The following is a 20,823-nucleotide window of genomic DNA, read 5'->3' on the forward strand; positions in this document are numbered from 1 at the left end:
GTGACACAATTTTTCAGTGTGTTTTGGCAGTTGCCCTTGTAGTAGGAAGCCTGCAGGGCAGAGCAGAGGGATGCTGCCGTCCCTGCCCTGCCACAGGCTGGCCTCGGCACCCTCAGAGATGGTGACAGCAGGGACAGGCTCTCCCAACTCACTCCTCAGTAGCTTTCTAGGCACTGATGGTTTGTCTTGTGTAAAGCCCTCTCGGTGGAGAGGGAACAGTGACGACTAAGTCATAAAAATCCTTCCTCGCTGAGCAGGCTGCTCTACAGGGACTGGCTCCACAGCCAGGCCAAGTGGGGTGGCTTCAAGTGGAAAGTTGAGGGGGCTGCTGCCCCTGAACTTGGAAGGAAAACAGGGCCTGGCAGTGCTCAGGATGACTTGAGGCGACAGGACCAGCAGCAGGCCTTCCTGTAGTACCAGTGTGAGCACAGCTTCACCTTCAGCACCAGCACGCAGTTGGCCGTCGCTTTGTCTTCACAGGCATCTTCTGGGGAGCAGAAGCACGCAGAGAAGGGGTTACAAAGGAGATGTGCTTCCCCAGCATGGACACCACAGACAAAGCCAAGGGCTCCTCCACCTCCCTGCCCTCCCAGCTGTACCTGGTGCCTCCGTGGGGCACGGCTGGAGTTGGCACATCTGCCTGGCCTCTGGCTTGGCAGCGGGGTCACAGCCCTGAGCCAGTGCTTCCCCCTGGTAGCACTTCACCTCCCGCAGTCGCACACCAGCACCACACGTCTTGCTGCACTGTCAGGGTCAAGAAACAGCAGAGAGAGCATGAGAGGCATTTTCTGTTTTTCTATAGCTCCCAAGTTCTTTGCTCTACTGAGGTCTCCCAATCCCTGCTTTGGATCCCTAGTCTTGAGGAGGTTTGGGTCAAATGCTACATTGATCTCAAACTTACTCTCCTTTTTTTTTTTTTCCTGGAGGAAAGCATCCCTGAGTTGGGGTTGGGGCAGAGCAAGGGAGAGTTTGCTTTTCATCTCTTTGTTGCAGCTCAGAACTATTTTTGTTTTTGAGCATTGATGCTGTGACAGAAAATGGAGGAAATGGCTGCTGTACACCAGACACAGCTCCCCAGTCTTCCCATACCCTAAATCTTCACCAGTTACCATTAAGGGAAAGAGGGAAAGACAACACATAAACTTCTGGGAGGAGAGGAGACACGTGTATCCTGTATGCTTGGAGTGTGGTGCATGCTCTTCTAGAGGTAATAACCCCCATGCTCCAAGATTTTTGTCCAGCCTGCGTGCGCCACTCTCTCATCCTGCTGCCTGTTCTGCAGCAGAGCAGAACTTGGGGTCCCATCAAGACTTGACAGATCCTTGGCACAGGAGACCTTGGGGTCCCATCCAGACTAAGCAGATCCCTGGCAGAGCTGCCAGAGAGCCTCAGCACGGGTCCTGCTCCACCAACCAGGGCTACATGGCCTGCCCTGCCCCTTCCCCAACACCCCCAGCCCTACCTGGGACCAGGAGGTGGTGAACCACGTTGAACACGGCCTCCTGAAGCAGACAGCTTGTTCCTCAGGCTTTGGAGAGGTCTCACAGCGTTTCTCAGGGTACTCCCTGTACAGCCCGTTCTCCAGGCCCACGCACAGCACCAGCCGGGTCTTCACCCCTCGCCCACAGCTGGCGTCACACTGCGAGGGAACAGAGCAGCCTGGTGACAAATGATGCTCCAGCTTCAGGCAAGAGGGCATTCTGCTCAGAAGGAAGGCTTAATGCCTGTGCTAACACCATCTAACAGAGGGAAGTGCTGCCCAGGCCACAGGAGCAGGGAGTGCCTCCAGATTTCCCAGGGAGCAGGGACAGATGCTGGCAATTAGTGTTCAGCTGAGTTCACCTTGGCTGGCCTCGAGAGCAGCTACCACAGGGTGCCTGGAAAAAGCCAAGCTAAGAGTGCAAGAGGCTGTTTCTGTCTTATTTTATGTGTGGCTGTGTTCTGAAAATCCACATAGCATATGCATGGAGCAACCTACATCCTGGAGTACTGCCAAGCTTTGTGTGGGGCCCAGGGGGACCCAAGTGGTGCAGTGCAGGTGATGTGCACAGACACACATTGCTGAACCCAGAGCTATGCAGGCTGAGCTGGGAGGGCTCTCTCCCTCAGGACACCACCAGGAAAAGCAGCAGGAGGCAGGATCTGCTCCCTGATGCCAGTTTGAGATTTCACTGCTTTGAGACCTTTTTCACCACAGCAGGGCCAGCACAACTTGGCTTGCATCCGTCCTTCGTCATCCTGAAAATTCAGAGCTCATCAGTGGAGAGAACACAGCAAAGAAGCTGGCATAGGCAAAGGTGGGGAGCTCAGCTGGTCTTTCAGAGCTCTGATGAGTTTCACGGCCAGGTCACAGCTGAAAATGTGCTTCAGGACTGTGTGTGACCCACACAGAGGGCCAGAGCAGGGGAGGGCCACAGAACTGCCAAGTTTAACCAGCCTGTGCTTGTTAGTGGTGCTGGAGGAGGCTCAGCTGAATGCAGTCAGCGGCTATCAAGGGAGCAAAGTGAGAAGAGAAACTTAGCCATGATTGGAGGGAAGAGGTCTTGGCTGCTTCCCTTATTTCCTAGAAACCTTCTTCCTTAGTCTTGAGCTGTTTTGCTCAAGACTTCAAAGAAAAAGCCCAAGCCTCACAACTGACTCAATGTGTTTCTTTGGATACTCTGGGATTTGGATCAGCATGTATGGAGAAGCATGAAGTCTTTTGCCTTGAGCAACAGAAAGAAAGTAAAAAGATGTGCAGACTGAGTGGTGGGTGGAACAGAGCACCCGGACCACATTCACTGGACTGTAATCCCTGAAGCAAGTACACTATTATGGTCTGGATGTGACTTCCAGCACAGGGATCTGGGCTGTGGTTCAGGTTTACCTCCAGCTGTTACTTATCAGAGATTAAGCCAGTTTTGTTCAGACTCTCTCTTTACTGGGGGGAAACTCATGTCCTCTGGGGGTGAGTGAACAGGGCTCTGCTGAGGAGCTGGGTGGGAGAGCATTTTCCTCAAGGTATTGCTGCCCTCCCGTGGAGCTCCTTGGGAAGGCAGCAAATGCCACAAACTTTGGGGTTTTTATGGGGTACGGCAGGGACAAGCTGGGATATTCACTACTCTTTCTCAAAGGAGCTGGGGCAAGGATACAGATCCACGTCTGGAGGTCACGCTGTACAACTCTGCCAAGGGAACCAAGCTCCCACCACATCCTGTGGGATATGGGGTGCAAAAAAGGTCTGAGGACACAGGGCTGGGCTTGGCTTTACCTGCTCCCACTCCTGCTCCAGCCAGTGTGCGGGGCAGTTCTTGTCTCCACACGGGTGGACAGCCAGGGGCTTGGTGGCCGGGTCACACTGCGAGCTGGAGATCACCTTGCCCTCCAGGTTGCGACACGCGATGAAGCGGCTCATGCGCCCCTCGCCACACGAACCTGAGCACTTGGAGAGCAAAAGGCATTTAGACACACCAGAAAGCAGGGAACTGGACAGGTCAGGCTTGGTGGTGCCAGCGGAGTTGAGTCCAGAGTTCAGCCCTGACACTGGGACTGTTGCACTGGATCCCAAGGGGCTTTAGAGGTTCATTTAGTCAGGAGCCTCCATTCTCCAGGTGCCGTGAGCTCCCCAGATCATTGACTAGAGCTCAGCTCACGGTCAACCAAAACACACAGCAAGGAGAGGCAAAACCAGAGGTTATTTTAGTTTCTGTAGCTTGGCCCTGCCAGAAGAGAGCCGACAGAGATCTGCAGCACACCTGCCCAGCTGCTCCCACCCTCCAGCCCAGCGCTGGGTGCAGGAGGCGCACAGACATGGACTCACGGGGCCCCATTCGGAGGCGGTCCAGCGGCGGTCGCAGGGTGGGCCCGTGCACTCCTTCTCGCTGCTGGGCTTGCGGGACTCGTCGCACAGCGGAGCTTCCACGGAGCAGCGCACCTCGCGCTTCATCGTCCCCGGCGAGCCGCACCGCGCCGAGCACTGCAAGGGCCACCCCGAGTCAGCCCCGGCGCTCAGAGCACAGAACAAGGTGGGGGAGCAGCTGTGCCGCCTCCTGCTTCCCTCCTGCTGCTCTAAAGAGAGGGGAAGGGCCCCAGCAGGGACAGAAAAAGGTGTGTCCGCCTCTATCTTTGCTGCTCATTTATTTTGGGACCTAGAGCTCCAACACATCAATGTGCTGCTGCCTAAACTTCTGTTTAAAGTCACTGGGCCACAACCAGAGCAGTCAGTCAAAGGGACTGCAATGGGGTTTTTAGGTTTTTTGTATCTCCATGGTACTGTTTCCCAATTGCCCCTCAGTTTGGATCCTCCAGAAGAGGAAGCTTCTTGCTGGCAGGGCTTTCACTTGGTCAGTGTCCTGCTTTAGAAGCGACCTTAGGAAAAACGTTTTGCAATGGGCTTTGTCTGCTGAGCAGTGCCAGAACAGGGCAGCTGCAGATGAAGACACTCCTTGTTTCCCCAGGGTGCAGTCGGCCAGGGGCTTCCTCAGCATCCCAACACCTGCTAGCCACCTTCCTCCAGGCCCCCTCAGCCCTGGCTGCTCAGCTCTGGGAGCAAAGCCTACCTCGGACCACTCGGAGAGCTCCCACTGGGGCCCACAGGCCTTGTTCTTGCAGGCTTTCCTCTCCATGGGCCTGGCCAGCCCCGCTGCCTCACAGAGGTCATCGTACACGGAGCTGTCGAAGCCGGGCGCCAGCATCTTCCAGCAGCGCACGGTGCGGTACTGGAAGCCCTCGCCGCAGGTCCGGGAGCACTCGCTCCACCGGCTGGTCTCCCACCTCCACGAGCAGAGAAAGCACAAAGGAACACCCGGGTAAGGGGGACCAGGGGCGTGGGGTGGCAGAAACACGGGGCTACACACCCGGGGCTCCCTCACCCAGCAGCTGCTGCTGTGGCTCTGCTCAATCACATCTGAGTAAATGTGGTGCTGGCCTTTGAACCAGCTTTGCCCTTAGCAGGCAATTCAGGTCCCAAATTCTTCCCTTCTTTTTGCTTAACAAGGGGACACGAGGTCTTCTTAGTTTAAGTGTACCCTTCAGCCCAAAAATGGCCGAGTGCCTTGAGCAGAAAATGATCCTTAGAAAAATATCTCCCTGTGAACAGCTGATGTCACTTCCACTCACCTAGGCTGGCAGTCTCTCCCTGTGCAAAACTCGTGGGTGGGTTCTGGTCGGGTCAGGGCATCACAGTAGGATTCATCCACTTCCACTCCGTCATAGCGCACACACATGGCATAGGAGGTGCTGATACCTGCTGGGCCAGCAATACCCTCAGCCGTGCTCCATCAGAGCCAGGAGCCTCCTCCCACCAGCATTAAACAGCTGGAGTGCTCACTGCATCTGAAACCCTCCCTGTCATATAAAGAAATACCAGGATTCTCTCCCTCAACAGCCCAAAAGGACCTCACGTGATCAGTCACCTGAAGCCAAACCTACCTGAGGTGCAGGTGGAGCTGCAGGGGGCATAAGCTGAGACTTTCCACCGATACATGTCAGCCAGGCTGATGTCGTCGTGGCCCACGGGGCTCACATCAAACTCGTTGCTGTGGAAAAAGGAGGTGGCGTGAGCTAAAAATGAAAAAAAATTGCTGCAAACATGAAATGTAGGGAAATTCCTCCTTGCTGTCTTTGAAGACGGAAAGAAAGCCAGTGTTTCTGCTTTCCGTTTCCCCCCCCTTGGGCAAGGCAGACCACTGATGAACAGAGAGTGCAAAGCCTTGATCCACCTCCCGAATCCAACTAGCAAGGAGGAAGCATTGTTCATAATGAGTCTTGTGTGTATCATGGTTTGCCAACCACAGAGGCGCCCTCAGCCTCAGCCTGTACCTCGCCTCGAGGCACGATTTGAGTTGGAAAGGGAAGCTCAAGCAAGGTCCCTCTCATATCATATAATGTGGGGGGGAAGAGTTCATATGTGGCTTGCCAGAAATATTTAAAAGCTGGTCCTCAGTCTCCTGCCAGCTGTTTACAGAAGCTTCAGAAGCTTATGTGCCCAGAGGAATGGGACAGGAAGGGTGTGACATGATGGTGTGTATGTGTATATGTGACATGCTGTGGATTCCTGGCCTTGTTTACAGCCACACCAGCTCCTTCAGCACCATCTAAATGGACCCTGAAATATGTTCTAGGAGCTCCGTTCAGACCAGTTGTAACAATCAGCCCTTGGAGGAAGCACCTGCAGCAGCTTCCATGGATAGACACTGGTGAAATGGGGACATCAAGGACAGCAGGGGACTGGCTTGGCCCTCCCTCCCCAGCCAACCATGCCCAGGAAATCAGGAGCCACCTTTCAGTGCCAGGGGCTCGCAGAGGCTCTGCCTGGCTGATGTCGGCGGTCGGGCTGGCCCCGAGCAGAGGGCTCTGCACAGATGCCATCATGCTGTGGTTGGCTGCTTCCCCCTGACTCCCAGCAAACACCTCCACCTTCAAGTCCTCCAGCGAGTTCTTGCGAGCCAGGGCTCTGTGGAGGCCCTGTGGCCAGCGGGGCCAGAGCCCGGCCGTGGAGTTCCTGGGGGCCGGCCTGGCTGCCAGGGGCTGCAGCTCCCTGCAAAAGGCAGCGTTGAGAGGCTCTCGCTGACACAGGCGCCTGAAGAGACGGAGCCTGGAGGATGTGCCACGGCTCTGCTCCGACAGCTCGGGTCTCCTCATGCTGTAGGGCACAGCCGTGCTGATGGAGATTTGGTTGAACCTGAGAGCTGGAATTAAAATACAAGCTTTAACTATATGGGATGGCTTGTACTTCGGCGTGTGGCATTTAACAAGGCAAAAAACATTCCGTGTTCAGCCTAAAAATCAAACATTTCTACCAGGGAGCATCAGCAGGCTTTAATTACCCTGGCCAACCCCTCACTCTGCCCACTACTCTGGAGCCCCATTTAAGCTCCAGTCTGGGCCTTCAGTCCTGGGTTGCACAATGTTGCACATGTTCTTTGTTCCTGAATTGTTGTATGGCTCTCCCAGATCAACCCCGAATTTGACTTGTCCCCTTGCTGTCCCCTGATGATCACTGGGTTGTTGCTGGCCCTGTTGGTGTCACTGCCCTGCCTGCCAAGCTCAGGCCCCGAGTGAGTGCCCTGCCTAATCCATGTTACAGGATCACAGAACCACAGAATGAACCAGATTGGAAAAGACCTTTGAGATCATCAAGTCCAACCTATGACCCAACACCTCCTCACTGTGGCCACCCTCTCACAGCCTCCCCTTCCCTCACAGAGCTGCTCTCTGACAATCTCCACCCCACTATTTACCATCCTTCCCTCCTGTTCACCCTGATGCTAAAGCCACCTCAGATTTCAAGAAGACCACCGCAGAATGTCTGCTTCCAGTCAATAAAACGGGGGAAGGAAAAACAAAGCAACCAACCCAACTCTGTTTCTCCACCAGCTGCTTCTGCTTCCTCCTCCTCCTCTTCCTCTCCTGCTGTGTTTGCATGGTAGACCTGTCTGATCTGAAAGTCGTACTTCTCCTTCTCTTCACTTTGTTCCCAGCCCCAGTCTCGGGTCTGACTGGTAGAGTTGGTCTGGAAGAAGTGTGAGGGACCAAAGTCTAACTCTTCTTGCCCTTCCCTTAGAGGAAGCTGTTCACTGGTGTCATCTGGCGACAGGGAGAGCCACGTGGCATTGAAGTCCTGGGCAGCTCTGGAGTTGGCTGGAATGGGGTGGCTCTGGCTGGTCACTGGAAGGTGGTGGTAGAGAGGCCTGGCAAGAGCAGGGGCTGCAGTTCGGAGAGGCGGTGTCCGTGGCACAGTGTAGTCGTAAGTTATGTGAGGCATTTTCCCATTAAAGTTATAGTACTGGAGGAAACGGGGAAAGAAAACAAAACTGCTTTGATTTTAAGGGTATGAATTTCCCAAAAGCCTTTTCTAGCCACGTCTGTTTGGTGATGGTTGCTGAGAGAAGACAGCATCATCGTAAATCCAAAAGGAAAGCCCCCACCCACCTGCCTGGCTTCCTCCACCCACCTACACCCAGGTTTGGCTTGGGAAACAGGTTGTAGTCCTGTTGTCTGAGGGAGGCAGGAAAGCCTAAAGCTGGTTCCTCACATACCATGGCATTCAGAGACTGGTTGGTGGGCCCATGAGCTATGATGTACTCCAGCCCGTCCGAGTTCAGGCTCGAGGGCCGCCGGTACTTGAAGATGGTGCCGGCCACCCTGAAGTTCTGAGGGTTGTCAATGGCAGAGTTGCCATTGAAGAAGAAATGTCCGGATTCATCAGCAAGTGCTTCAAAGAGAGAGAAAACAGACAAATGGGACATTCTGCAGAACTCGGGCACTGAGGAGAGCAAAGAGCCCACAAATGAGGAAAGCCCAGCAGAAATAGAACCCCAGGCCCTGCCCATAGCCAGCTTGGGTTCCAAATGTCTCTCCTGGCACTGGAGATGTGGTAACCTTGGTTTTTGGAGAGATGAAGCACCCGTGTAGCTACCCTGGAGGAAATGCTCTCAGTAGCTCTCTCACAGCATAGGCAGGAGTGCAGAGCCCCCTCCCAGCTCCCAGGCAGCTGAACCGGGGTCTCCACACCCATCCAGCTCCTCTGCTCACCCAGGATGTTTTCTGTTTTCCTGCGCTCAATGATGAGGATGTCTGTGGCACCAGCAGGGATGTTGGTGATGAACACGTAACCTGAGGAACAGAACAGAGCGTGAGGAGACCCCCAGGGCAGAATAAAAAGGTCTGGGTGGGAAAAGCAGCTGATGGGACAAGTGTGTTTGTAGGGAGGCAGCACTGCCCTTCAGGAGCAGGGTGCCAAGGACCTAAATGCATGTTGCACCAGTCTGTGAGCTCTCATCCCAGATCTCCTCTGCAATCCCAGTAACAGATCACCATTACGGATGTCAGTCTGAGCACTGCTGGGTTTGGAGTCGGGAAGGAACTGCACAATGAAACAGTCTGGCTTTGGGGGTGTGGATGAATGTGCTTTCACACTCCTTCTGGCAAGAGCACAGAAAAAAAGCTTAGTAGTGATCAGCGCTGATGCTGAACAGAGGGTGGAAAAAGAGCATAGGTCCCCTCAGCTCCTGACTCCATGGAATTTGTCTCAGGAGTAACATAAAAATTGACCTTTAAAGGGAGAGGAAATAAGAGGCTTTTAAAGTTGCATGGTTTGGCAGTTTGTCTTTCCCGCTGGAAACGCAGGTCCTGTCTGTTCTGCAAGATATTATGAGGGCTGGAATGGGAGGCCAAAGCTGTACCCATACTGCTACAGGGGGTAAGACCATTACCCCTGCCCTGGAAAGGGGCCTGAGGGCTTTTCTAGGCTGCTGTTTGTAGGGAGCGAGGCAAACTAGTGAAACAACAACAGTGTGAAATGTTGTTCCAAAACATCCTCAAACCACAGTTCGTTAATTACTAATGAGCATACCACAGTCCATTCCTCCTGTGGTTGGAGGACAGGGCCATCAGGCTGCAGGGGACCTCAGCCCTGTTTCAGAGGGGACTGTCCCTCAGCTGTGCCAGCCACAGGAGGGGAAAGCAGGAGATTTAATGCAGGTTGAAAAAATGCTGTGACCCTCATCATAGCTTAAGTTTCAAATGAACACGTAGCACAAATAAAAGAAGATTCATTGATCTCTTCGCATTATCTGAGGTGGGCAAGATGCCAAAATCAATAGGAACAAATAGATCCCCAGCTGCTTCCTATTCTAAACAGGTGAAGGGAAACCTTACCAGCCTAATACAGAGCACATCAAACCAATCTCCTCTGATGATTAAGTGAGAAGGACAAAACACAGGCATTTAAGCAGGGCTGGTGGCACCCCTCAACTTTTTCCACCAAGCAGCTGGGAATGCTCCTACCCACGTTCAAGCCAGTCCCCCTCCGTGCCAGCTGGTGGTAAGAAGTAGCAGGTGAAGTCTCCAGACAGGTAGCAGGGAGTACCTATCTGTGAGATTGCCTTTCGGAAGGTGCCCGAGACACGGTGGCAAGTGCTGCCGTCCCCTCCACACACCCTGCATCTGTCCATGGTCCGGGGCGAGTACAGGCTCCCATCGCACCCAACCGGCTGCAAAGGACAAAACAAGAGAGGGTTTCCTGGGGCCAGCTTATCTCCACAGGGGCAGGGTCTTTCCCTGTGCGCTCTTTTGGGGAGGTTCTGGGGGGGTAATAATGAATGAATCCAATGCGAGGCCTCTGTTTCAATTCCCTGCTGGGAGCCCTCGGCTTTGTGATGACCAGGAGGTCCGGCCACGCAAGTAACACCCCAGTTTCTCTACTGCTTCCTCCCAGGGCCTCACCTCACACTTCCCATTGATGCAGACCCCTTGATAGGTCCTGTCCTTGCAGGAGGTACCATCCTGTGCTCGGGCCATCAGCTGCCTCTCTCCACTCCGGGTGGTGCACTGGAGGTCACACGGCTTGTTGGAGATACTGGTGTAGTCATCTGCAGGGACAGAGGCACAGGGTCACAGAATCACAGAATTTTTAGGTTGGAAGAGACCTTTAAGATCATCGAGTCCAACCCATGTTCTAACACCTCAACTAGATCATGGCACCAAGTGCCACATCCAGTCTGTTTTTAAACACATCCAGGGATGGTGACTCCACCACCTCCCTGGGCAGATGATTCCAGTATTTGACCACTCTTTCTGTGAAAAACTTCCTCCTTAATTCCAGCCTGTATCTCCCCTGGTGGAGCTTGAGACTGTGTCCTCTTGTTCTGTCTGTTATTGCCCTGAGAAAGAGACCGACCCCCAGCTCACCAAAGCACCAGGTCACCAGGCAGCTCAAGGTGCCCAGAGATGGGCAGCGAGGAAGGGGACCTTCTCCTTGTCCCTGCTGATGGTTTGATGTCACCCTGGATGTTCCTGCTACTCGAGATGACACCCCAAGGCCATGGATTTCACAGCAGCGAAGGGGTCACGGTGTAAGGCTGCACTGGGGACCCTGCCAAGCAGAAATACTTCCTGCTGGCAAACCCTCTTCCTGGCCATGCCCTTGCAGTGCCAGCACCGTGCCCAACGTGGGAATGTGCTTTAGCAGATCCCAGGCCACGCATACATGCGCGAGAGTAAAAAAAGGGCTGTAAGAGGGGCACTGACTGTGTGGGGTGGTGGCCAGCTCTGCCCCCCTCACCCGAGCAGCTGCAGGTGCAGATGTTCCATGTCCCCTTGGCAGCTAATGGAAAAACAGGCGAGTCCAGAAACAGGGTGATATCTTAGGTGAACTCAGTCTGGGCCTCAAGGGACAGCTGGACACCCATGTGAAGTCACTGTGTAGGAAATGGATGAGCATCCTGTTCAGGGCAACCCAGAGCAGCCAGGAGCATCCATCCCTTGTTCTCTGGGACTTTCCTGTGCCTGAGAAGATCCTGTGGGTGTTTTCTGACCCTCACCCCTGGTGTGAAGTTGTGAAAACCCACCTGGATAGAGGGGCATCCAGTGGTAATAGTGCTTCCCAAAGGCTTTGGCATTGAAGCTGGAGCACTGCTGCTGTTTGAAGCTTGCTGTGTTGGCTGGGCAGGGCTATGGAAGGAATAAATGCAATCAAAAAGCTCCCTATCTCACAGCCATTCTCGTGACACCTGCTTGTCCCCGCTCCATCCTTGCAGGATGAAGATGCCCTGTCCACCCTGGAAGGAATTGGTGATGGGCTTGGAGGTCCCCTAAGAGAGGCAGAAAGGCCAGGCCTTCATTGCCAAGGGCCTCTCAAACAGCTGCATTTAACAGCCCTACAAAGTTCCTTCCAGCAATGGGAAAAGCAGCAACAGGAAAAGCACACTGGAAAAACTTCATCCCTCCCCTCACACAACAAATATGCTTTTACAGCCTTTTGCCCCATCTCCCAGTCCCAAAGAACAGAACGCATCTCCCACATCCTCCAAGGCACACCATCCACCACCCCAGGAGAGGATCATTTCCCTTGTCTGCATCCTCTGAGGGACCAGTCCCACTCCCAGTGCTGGTGATTTTGCAGCTCCAAGTAGGACCCCCTGAATCCCACACCCCCCAGTAAGGACCAGGCAGAACTGGAAGTGGTTCTCACCTGCTGCTGGCACAGTTGGTAGTGCTTGGCTTGACCAACACACATGGTGCTGTTTGTTCCCTGAGGCATCTGGAGCCTGAAAAGCAGAAGTTTCCAAACATGACCTGGAGGTCTGTGAAATACCCAGTTACTGAGGATGACACAGGAATCAGGCCTGACTTAAGTGGGAGAAACAAGGCAGGTGTTTCATCAGAGCAGAGCTTTCTGGATCTAGACTGGCCAACATCTCCTCTGAAACACGTCTTCAGTGCTTTTAGGTGGGCTGTGATTTTAGGCTGGTCTTGTTTTGGGGTAGGTTGAGCAGACAGGGAGCAATTGCAGTATTGGCACCCCTGTGTCCCTTCACCTCTGAGCTCCAGAAGGGCTGATGTGACCAAAAGGCAACAGAACCTGATGATCCATCATTCCTATGGATGTGCCCAGGGCTTGCAGTGACTGGGGGAGGTGATTTCAGAATCCACTGTGCAATAGGCAGAGATGGTGCCTGTCAGGGGGACCAGCCACTCCAACAGATTATCAGAGAAGGCTTGGTACAGGTGATGAGCCAAATCCATAGGAATGTCTCAACACTTGAATCTTTCACTCTGGCCAGCGTGAGCTCTCCAGGAGATACTGGGCTGATGCAAAGACAGAAAAAATTCTTGAAAGCTGTGAAGACATATGGAGAGTGGCTGAGACCACAGGTTAAGGCAATGCAGTAATGATCTGCAAAATAATTTAGGCAATGTGTAAATATCTGCAGCAGGCAATGTGTAAACAGTTGGGAACTGAGGATACAAGAACACCACAAGCATATTCAGGCTGGCCTGGCTGGAGGTTCAGCAGCTGTCCCTCCAGAGCAATGCTTCACATGACACAGGCAGAGCCTAAATTTGCAGGAAGACTTCAAAAGCTCCATGCCTTTCAGAAGCAGAGGCTTCCTGCAGACTTAGGCAGAAATTGTTTTTTGGCCTGGCTCACACTTAAGCCATTCACCTTAAAGCTGCAAAAACCTTTGGGCTGGCATTTCTCTTTTTTAGTTCAGTTTTGATTCCTGGACTAAAACACCACAGCAAACCCTTCCCTCCCCAGCTGTGGAGTCAAGGATAGAGCTGCCATCAAATGGAGAGAAAAATCTCTCTTCTGGAAGCAGGCAAAGGGCAGAAGAGCTGCTCTGGCTGTAGGGGTGTAGGACAGCCCCAGGCTCCCTCCCCATGCTGTTCACCACTGCTTTCCCAGGGTGCTGGAGAGGAGGAGCAGCAGCAGCAGAGACATCCAGGGAGGCCACAGCCAGAGGGAAGGTCCTAGAGCACATCTGGACCTTCAGCATGCTGTCAACCAGCTGAGCCAGAAGAAGTGTTCTGCTGCAGGAAGGAGGGCAGGCCGGGGGCCCCGGGCTGAGCTGGCTCCGCTCGGGTGCATTCACGCAGAAGGGAAAGCGCGCTGGGCTGCAGGATGCCTGCTCTCATTAACAGCCACCAGCCTGGAGCAGCAGCTTACAGAGCTGCCGGAGGAGGAGGAGAGGAGGAGGAGGGGGAATTGGGCAAGGTAGCCCAGAGAGGACAGCAGTTCAGGCAGCTGTAGTTCCCTGCTCTCCCACTCCCACAAACCCGATCCCACTGATCCCAGCGCTGTGACAGCTGTAGGGGACAAATGCAGATGCTGTCAGGTGACAGCCAGATAAATGACAGAGGGGAAAAATCTTGCCAGCTCTGCAGGGAATAAAGAGGGGAAATTGCTGAGATGTGGCTGAGCTGGCTGCTGCCAGGAGTAAATCAAATCCCCATAAGGTGTCTGGCAGTTTGTGCCCACATCCTGAGCACAGGAACTGGCCACAAATCAGGGCTGGGCTGGTCAGAGCAGCCACGGCAATGAAGGCTTGTGAGGGAAAGGAGAAGAGGAACAGAGCCAGCCCATAACCCTGTCATCTTCAGGACTCCAAGAGAGGACCAACCCCTTGCTCCCCATCAGACAAGTCAAGCTGAGTGGGTGACATCAGGGAACCTGTCACCTGCCCGCTGCAGCGTGCTTCTCCTGTCACGCTGCCCACACACAGCAGCTGCCTTCCTTTCCCAGAGGCCACAGGCGAGGGAATGGCTGACCCTGCAAACCCAGGAGGTTCAGCCCCAAAACACAGCTCTGGGGCCCCCCACTACCCTGGCCACAGGCTCAGGCTGGGCCACAGCTCACCTCTGTCTCAGGCAGTGCCTCTCCCGGGACGTGACACCCCCTCCGCAGGACCGGGAGCAGGTGGACCAGGAGCTCCACTCTCCCCACCACTTGGTGACCTCTTCATCCCAGGTGCCAGCTCCATCTGCTGCCTCACTACTGTCCTGACAGAAACAGAGCATTGTTAGCTGGAGAACCTGGCTCCTCACCACCGAAGGCAGCTGTGCTGTCACCTGATGCCTCCTAAAGAGCCAGCAGTGGGACAAACGTGCCAGGGTCTGAGTCCTGTGGGGACACACCAGGACCTCAAAATTAAAACTTCCCCCCAGGACTGAGTTCTGCATGGGAAGCAGGATGCCTTGGGATCTCACGGGATGGAGAAGGGCTGTAGGGCTGGACATGTGTGGCAGACACAGCAGCTGCAGCCTGGCCCCACAGCATCACTCCCAGCACAGCTCACACCTGGCTCAGGAGAGAAGAGGAAGAGCTGCAGCTCTTGGCTGTGCAGGGAAGGTGGGACTACACAGGTGCCAATCCTCAGAGCTGCATTTCCAGGAATAACCTTCCCTTTGTGACTACAGCAGCTCAGATCCAGGCTCCTCATCCCCCAATAATTTTCAAGAGAGCTTCAGACTCAGAGCCCCTCCCCACGAACCCCGCTATGTTCAGAGGAGGACTGCTCCCTCTCCCAGCACACCTTGCTGGGTCTCAGCCTTTACATTTGGCAGACGTGAGCTCCTCTGGCCCCAGCAGGGTCCTTGCAGTAGGCTGCTGTTGGCTGTGCCTCCACAATTCCCAGCAGGTAAGCAATTCTGTGGTTTAGTTGTTTTTTTTTTTCCCCTGGCAGTATTTTCCTGTTTAGTGTCTGATGGTCTGAAGGCTCCCAGGGACTTTGGCAGACTTGCCCGTGCAAGAACTGATCTGCTGTTCAGTGCAACACAGCTGTGAGTAGCGTTGGATGCAGCCCTGAGTTTAACACAGGACAGTGACTGGAAGGGATTTATCCAGCTGAGATGCCAAGTGTTTAAATATTAATGGACAAAAATTATTACTCTCAGTGTGTGTAAGTGTGCTTTCTTAAAGCAAGGGCTCGGGGAAGTTGTATCAGTGCTGCTGTTAGCAAAACATGCTGGGTTTACTTGGCCCTGTTGTAAACAACCCTCTGCAAAGCAGCACTGATGGATGGGAGAGAAAACTCTGCAGGGTTTGCTCATCTCTAAATGCTCACTGCTTGGACTGTCTCTTGGCTTTAATGCTCTTTCAGGGTGTAATAAAGCCAAAGTGCTCTTCTTTTTGTCCTGTAATTCCTGCCTGAGAACTTGTGTTGCCTCAGTGCCTGCCAACAGAACAGCCTCTGGGCAGGGGAGATGCAGCTGCTTTATGCAAATGGTTTTAAGTTGTAACTTAAATGGTTGAAATGTGCATAGTGCCTCTTTTTGATGGCCAACTCTGCTGCAGAAAAAGCACTGTGCTACCTGATGCTTTGCTCTCCAGTGACTGCAAGAACTGATTTCAAAAACAAGATAACAAAACTCTCTGTTGAACTTCAGTGTTCTGGCTGGAGCTGACGGGGACCAAATGCTGTGGCCAGCAGCTGAGCTGCTCATTAGGAAAACGAAATTAAAAGAAACACACATGTTTTCAAAAATACCTTTTTCTGTTCTTCCAAACTATCATCTCCACCAATTTCCTATGAGAATTTTTGTCTCGCTGTGAATTATCAGACTGTAAATGGAAATTCTGACTATGCAGCTTCCACCTTTACAAAGGAAATAAACCAGAAGTTTCTTGTTGTAAGGGATTTTCAGCTAAAATCTTTCCCTGACCGCTCCCATGCTCCTTTGTGACACGTATTTCAAGGCTGGGGTGGAAGAGCTCTTCAGAGCTGTCAGGAAGGAGAATTCCAGTGATTTATCTGGTGGCTGAGTGGAGAGCTCAGCACAAAATTGATTCTCCCATAGCTGGAAGGAAAACCAAAGCCGGTGTCTTACCCCTTCCATGAGACACATGGAGTGCCTGGACAGAAGATAAAAGCATGTGTAGCTGTAACCTACCAGGTAGTCCTGCCCTGATCTTGTGATCCCAACGGGTGAGAAGGGGCAGGAGGAGAACAGGTGAAGTGAAATAATCTGCTCTGTTGATCTGCCCCGGATACAAAGCAGGGTTTGTGTGTTTGGAAAGGTGAGAAGCTGCAGGCTCCTTTCCAGGGTTCCTGCTCTTGGGGTGCTTTGTCTGGGTGCAAGGAGATCAGGGATGTGGGGGCACAGCTGAGGTTTGGGGGAGGTCAGCATCCCTGCCTTTGTGAGCTTCTTTCTGTGAGAGATAGGACAGGACACATCTCTGCACTGCACCTCAGTGACAGGATGAAGATTTATTGAAAGATGCTGGTCAGGGAGATTTGTTCTTTTAATAGAATGTGTTCTCCCATATCCATAATCCCTGCTCCTGCTTCCTCTCTGTGCTGGAGGAATCAATCACTTTTTAAGTGGATTGATTTGGCTCTCAGGTTTTCCATGACCAAGCTCCCTTGCCAGACCTTCCCTAGGAGCATTCATTTTCTTGTGTAAGCAAGGACAATGCTGAGCTGTCCCCTTGGCCATGTCCCTTATGGCTTGACTGCAGCTGAGTCCTAGGCCTGGACTAGGAGTGGGAACTGCAGGTACTGAGAGCTGGGGCAGCTGGCTCCAATCTCTGCTGAATTTATTGTATTGTCAGAAATAAGTCTGCATTGACCATGACACACAAGTGGTTCTTGGTTTTAATTGAAGATATATGCATTTTCCAAAAGTCTAGATAATAAATTAAGGACTGTGGGACAGACTCCAGATTAGATTAACTCCTAGCTTCAGTTTCCCAAGCCTCTCAACAAATCCCAAGAGTGAATTCTGGACAAACGAATCCCCCTAACCACCTACTCCTCACAGAGGGAGAAATAAAAGGGGCTGAATTTTGAACTTTTTTGCACTGTCCTGGTTATGGGAGATGCTGGAGCTGCTCTAATTTGCACTCTGCAGCAGAATCATGGAAAAGGAGCAGGCGAGAAACACCAGAGCACAGGAGATGCACATGGCTCCAGCCTTTATAAGGCTGGCTCTGCCTAAAGGAGACATGATTCCTTAGGTGATGAGAATTTCCATCCCGAGGAAAGACAGACCATATTCCAGCTCAGCCAGGTGCTCCCCACAAGAATTTCCCTCGAGGTGCCTGTGGTTTGGCACCTGGTGGCTGCAGAGCTGCAGCTCTTCCTCCCTGAGGCTGTCCAAGGGATTCCTGTGCCTCCACACCTGTGCTGGAGGCCACGGCAGGGCTCGCTGGGGGAGCAGAGCTGGGAACCCCAACCTGGGCAGAGCAGGGAACTTTTCCAGGGTGAAACGCCTCTCTCCAGACTTGCCGGTGTCCAAGGAACATCACTCTCCAAGCCAGTGCTACTGAAAGCTCTTTCTGGCCAAGCCAAGGCCCAGCAGCTGCTTCCCCTCTCCCCCCTGCCGAACAAAGGCTGCCACAAGCAAAAAATGCCTCAGCCCTGCACAGAAGGGTGGGCCCGGCCTGACATCCTATCGGATTTCCAGGCGGCCTTTCTGAAGTTGAAAGGGATAAAATGAATTCTCCACTGCCTCTCTGTCGTGCCCTGGATCAGCTCAGAGCTACACTGGCTTTCCCAGAGACCTGGGAATTACTGCAATTACCGTGTCGGTGGCCCAGTCCCCCGTGTTGCTGATTGTTGTGCCTAATCTTGAGATTCATTAGAGCCTGGCTCCTGGAAAAAAAAAAAAAAAAGCTGTCTGGGAGGAGAGACCACAAACATGCCTCCTTAATAGAGGAGCTGGGGAAAGGCTCTCCCTGCAGCCTTGAGGGCTGGGCCACCACTGAAGGGCACAGTAGCTGTCGTAAAATGTTCTGCTCAACCTTGTCTGAGCCTGTAGGACAACTCGAAACAGCAGCTGAAAATGAAATAAATTCTCCCCAGGCCTTTTCTGAGGCTGTTAACTGTATGTCCTCTACCAAAAATTTCCACAATCCCTTTACTGAAGGGCTTCTCTCTGCAGCAAACCACACCACTTACTGAAATACTAAGTAGCTTCAGATGTCTGAATGCCTGGAATGAATGGCAGATGATTATCTGGGAATGAATGACCCCTGGTTTGGGTTCCCCGGCTCATTCTCTGACTAAAGCCGTGGTGCTACACTCTACCAGAGCCCTGAGAAAAAAAAAAAAAAACAATAGCAGTTGCAATCATGCCCCGATGTTTCACAAAAGAAATGGGGTTTGTATAAAGCTATTTCTCATCCTGTCATTGTTTTACACTATTTGTGTAGACTAAATAGTCTGTGTGAGAGATTCAATACTAGAAGCAGGCACAAACCCAAATTTTCCCTAGAAAAGCTGAAACAAGGTATCTGAGGAGTTCTTCATAGGGGCGGGCATCTGAGGTAAAACAAGCAATGAGGAATAATTGTTAAGGGGCCAGGAAGAACAGTAATCTGCGGGAAAATGGAAGGGGATCCTTGTTGAGGATGTGGAATTGCAGCAGATAAGTAACAAAAATCTGGACATATAATGAGGCACAGATGAAAAGCAAATTAGAAAACCAGTGAACAGAAGCCAGTGGAGAAACGACCAAGTTCTGTTCATAATCCTGCCATGACAGAAAGTTCCCAGGCGGGTGCTGCGCGTCATTACAAAACACCGGCTCCGAGTCAGTTCGGTCATTCCCTGCAAGCAGGACAACGCTCTTGTCCTGGGGCAAGCTGCTAGGAAGGATGGGAAGCTGTGAAGGGGGAGAAGGGAGTGGACATGGGACACGTCCATCACCAGGTTTTGCAGAGGCATTGAACGCAGTTAGGAAGGAAGTTAGCTCGGAAGTTGCCTGCCCAAACTATGGATTGAGGTTTTCTGACGCTCTTTGTAAAATATTTTATGTGGCCAGCGGGAGGGCAGGGGGAGGTCCACAACGAGCATTTTGTGCACTGCCAGGGATCGACACCGATCGGTACCAGCCAGCGGGACAATTCACACCACATCATCCGTGATCAGACTGCTCCGTGGGGAGCACGGGAATCTTCGGGGCAGAGCGGGTGGGTGTTTATCCCGGGGAGCCCTCCTCCCGCCTGGGGATGCCCTTGCTGCGGTGTTGTGCAAACACAGCTGCCGGGGCCGGGGAGAACGGAGCAGCCAAGGCTTGGGCACACGAGGTGATGGAGGAGTCCATCCAGGTCGGTCCCGAATGAAGGATTTCACATCTGTTTAGCTTGACCTGGCTTGCTCTGCCTGAAGCTTCTGCCTTAGCCCTGCAGCTCGGGGTAAACAGAACAGGCAGCAGATGTGCAGAGAGGTAAAAACAAAGTGGGAATGAGACACTTGAGCGTCAAAACTAAGACAAGCCCCGGAATGGGAGACACTGCTGCTCCTCAAACCTGAGTTATCCCCAGTAAATATGGAGTGTCTGGTCTTCTCTGTGTCTAAAATGGCTCATGTGGGATTGCTTTATCCCAGCCATGAGTCTGGGGGTGGGAAACACAACCAAAAACCGTTTTCTTTAGCAGAGCAGAATTCCTTAGGCGGCAAAGAAATCCGGCCGGGTTCCCCTCGAGGAAACGGGAGCGCCGGGGCACAATGCAGGCAGTGACCCGTGGAGGCAGGGGCACTGCCGGCGCCCCGCGAAGCCGGGATTTCTGCCGGGAACACGGATTTCTGCCGGCCCTGCCACGGGAACGGGGGCCATTCACCCCGGCTGGGCCTCGGGAAGGAGACGGGACGGGCACAGCGGTCTCGGTGCTGCGGTGAAACAAGTGCCACGGGAGGAGGGCCAGGCTGAGGGGTCCTTTGTGGAGCAGAGAAGAGATGGGGGCAGCGCGGGGCTCTGATGCCCGGACAGGCGCCCCACGGTTAGTGGGGAAAGCAGCTGCCTAAAGCCGTGCTCGGGGTGGCGGGGAGGACAGGGAAGGGGGAAATCTGTTTGTTTCCAGCCCTAAATTTGAGCCAGCCTTCTGCCAGGGACGAACGTGGAGGGATGAACGTGGTGGGCAGCTTCGGGCCAACTTCCCCAGGCAGGGAAAGGCGCCGCGCCCCCGCGGTCCCTCCGGTGATGCTGGGACCCTCTTGGCGCATCCTCACACCCCCATCCGCCTTCTGTTAGTGCCAGGCACGGCAAGCGGGCAAAGCCTGCTCCTCGGGGTCAGCCTGGGGCACAGGCGACGAAACCCCCTTGCCGGGCAGCGCACGGGTGCGGGAGGGGAGCGCGGGGATCGCGGAGCACGGGCACCTGAAACCTGCGGGGAAGGGCGAGGGGCCGCGGGTCGGACCCCGCTCCGTGCCTGCCCCGCCGCGGCTCCCCGAGGGGAGGGAGGACGGGAAGGAAGGCAGGAGGGAGGGAGGGAGAGACGGGGAGAGGGAGGGCGCGGGGGCCGCCGCTTACCTTATCGCCGAGAGGGGCGGCGGCGCGGAGGAGGAGGAGGAGGAGGAGGCGGCGGGGAGCGGCGGCCATGCCGCGCTGCTGCTGCCGCTGCCGCGGAGGAGGAGGCGGCTCGGCGGCCCACCAGCGGCGGCTGCGGGCGCGGCGGGGCCCGCGGAGCGCGGCCCGGCATGGCTGGGGGAGTTAATGACTTTACAACCTGCCGGGTGGCGGGCGGCGACCCGCGGCGCGGCCGCTCGGCGGGGGAGGGATGGAGGGATGGGGCAGGGATGGGGATGGGATGGGGTGGGATGGGGGCCGGGCGCTCCT

General features: G+C 53.9%; 1 protein-coding gene across 1 annotated transcript; it reads right to left on the reverse strand.

Annotated features, from left to right (window-relative positions):
- Positions 1-4: 4 nt before the first annotated feature.
- Positions 5-20,729, reverse strand: LOC119703919 (ADAMTS-like protein 2). The gene is made up of 18 exons (XM_038144417.1): positions 20,518-20,729; positions 14,123-14,265; positions 11,954-12,029; positions 11,331-11,433; positions 10,207-10,352; positions 9,851-9,974; positions 8,515-8,595; positions 8,019-8,194; positions 7,336-7,765; positions 6,260-6,668; positions 5,410-5,516; positions 5,098-5,224; positions 4,539-4,752; positions 3,800-3,955; positions 3,251-3,421; positions 1,463-1,639; positions 600-744; positions 5-487 (listed from the first exon to the last, which is right to left on the reverse strand). The coding sequence occupies exons 1-18, from the start codon at positions 20,584-20,586 to the stop codon at positions 369-371; spliced, it is 2,973 nt and encodes a 990-aa protein (XP_038000345.1). The 5' UTR covers positions 20,587-20,729; the 3' UTR covers positions 5-368.
- Positions 20,730-20,823: the final 94 nt, after the last annotated feature.

This window comes from Motacilla alba, chromosome 8 (genome assembly GCF_015832195.1).
Source record: "Motacilla alba alba isolate MOTALB_02 chromosome 8, Motacilla_alba_V1.0_pri, whole genome shotgun sequence".
NCBI classification, from domain to species: Eukaryota; Metazoa; Chordata; class Aves; order Passeriformes; family Motacillidae; genus Motacilla; species Motacilla alba.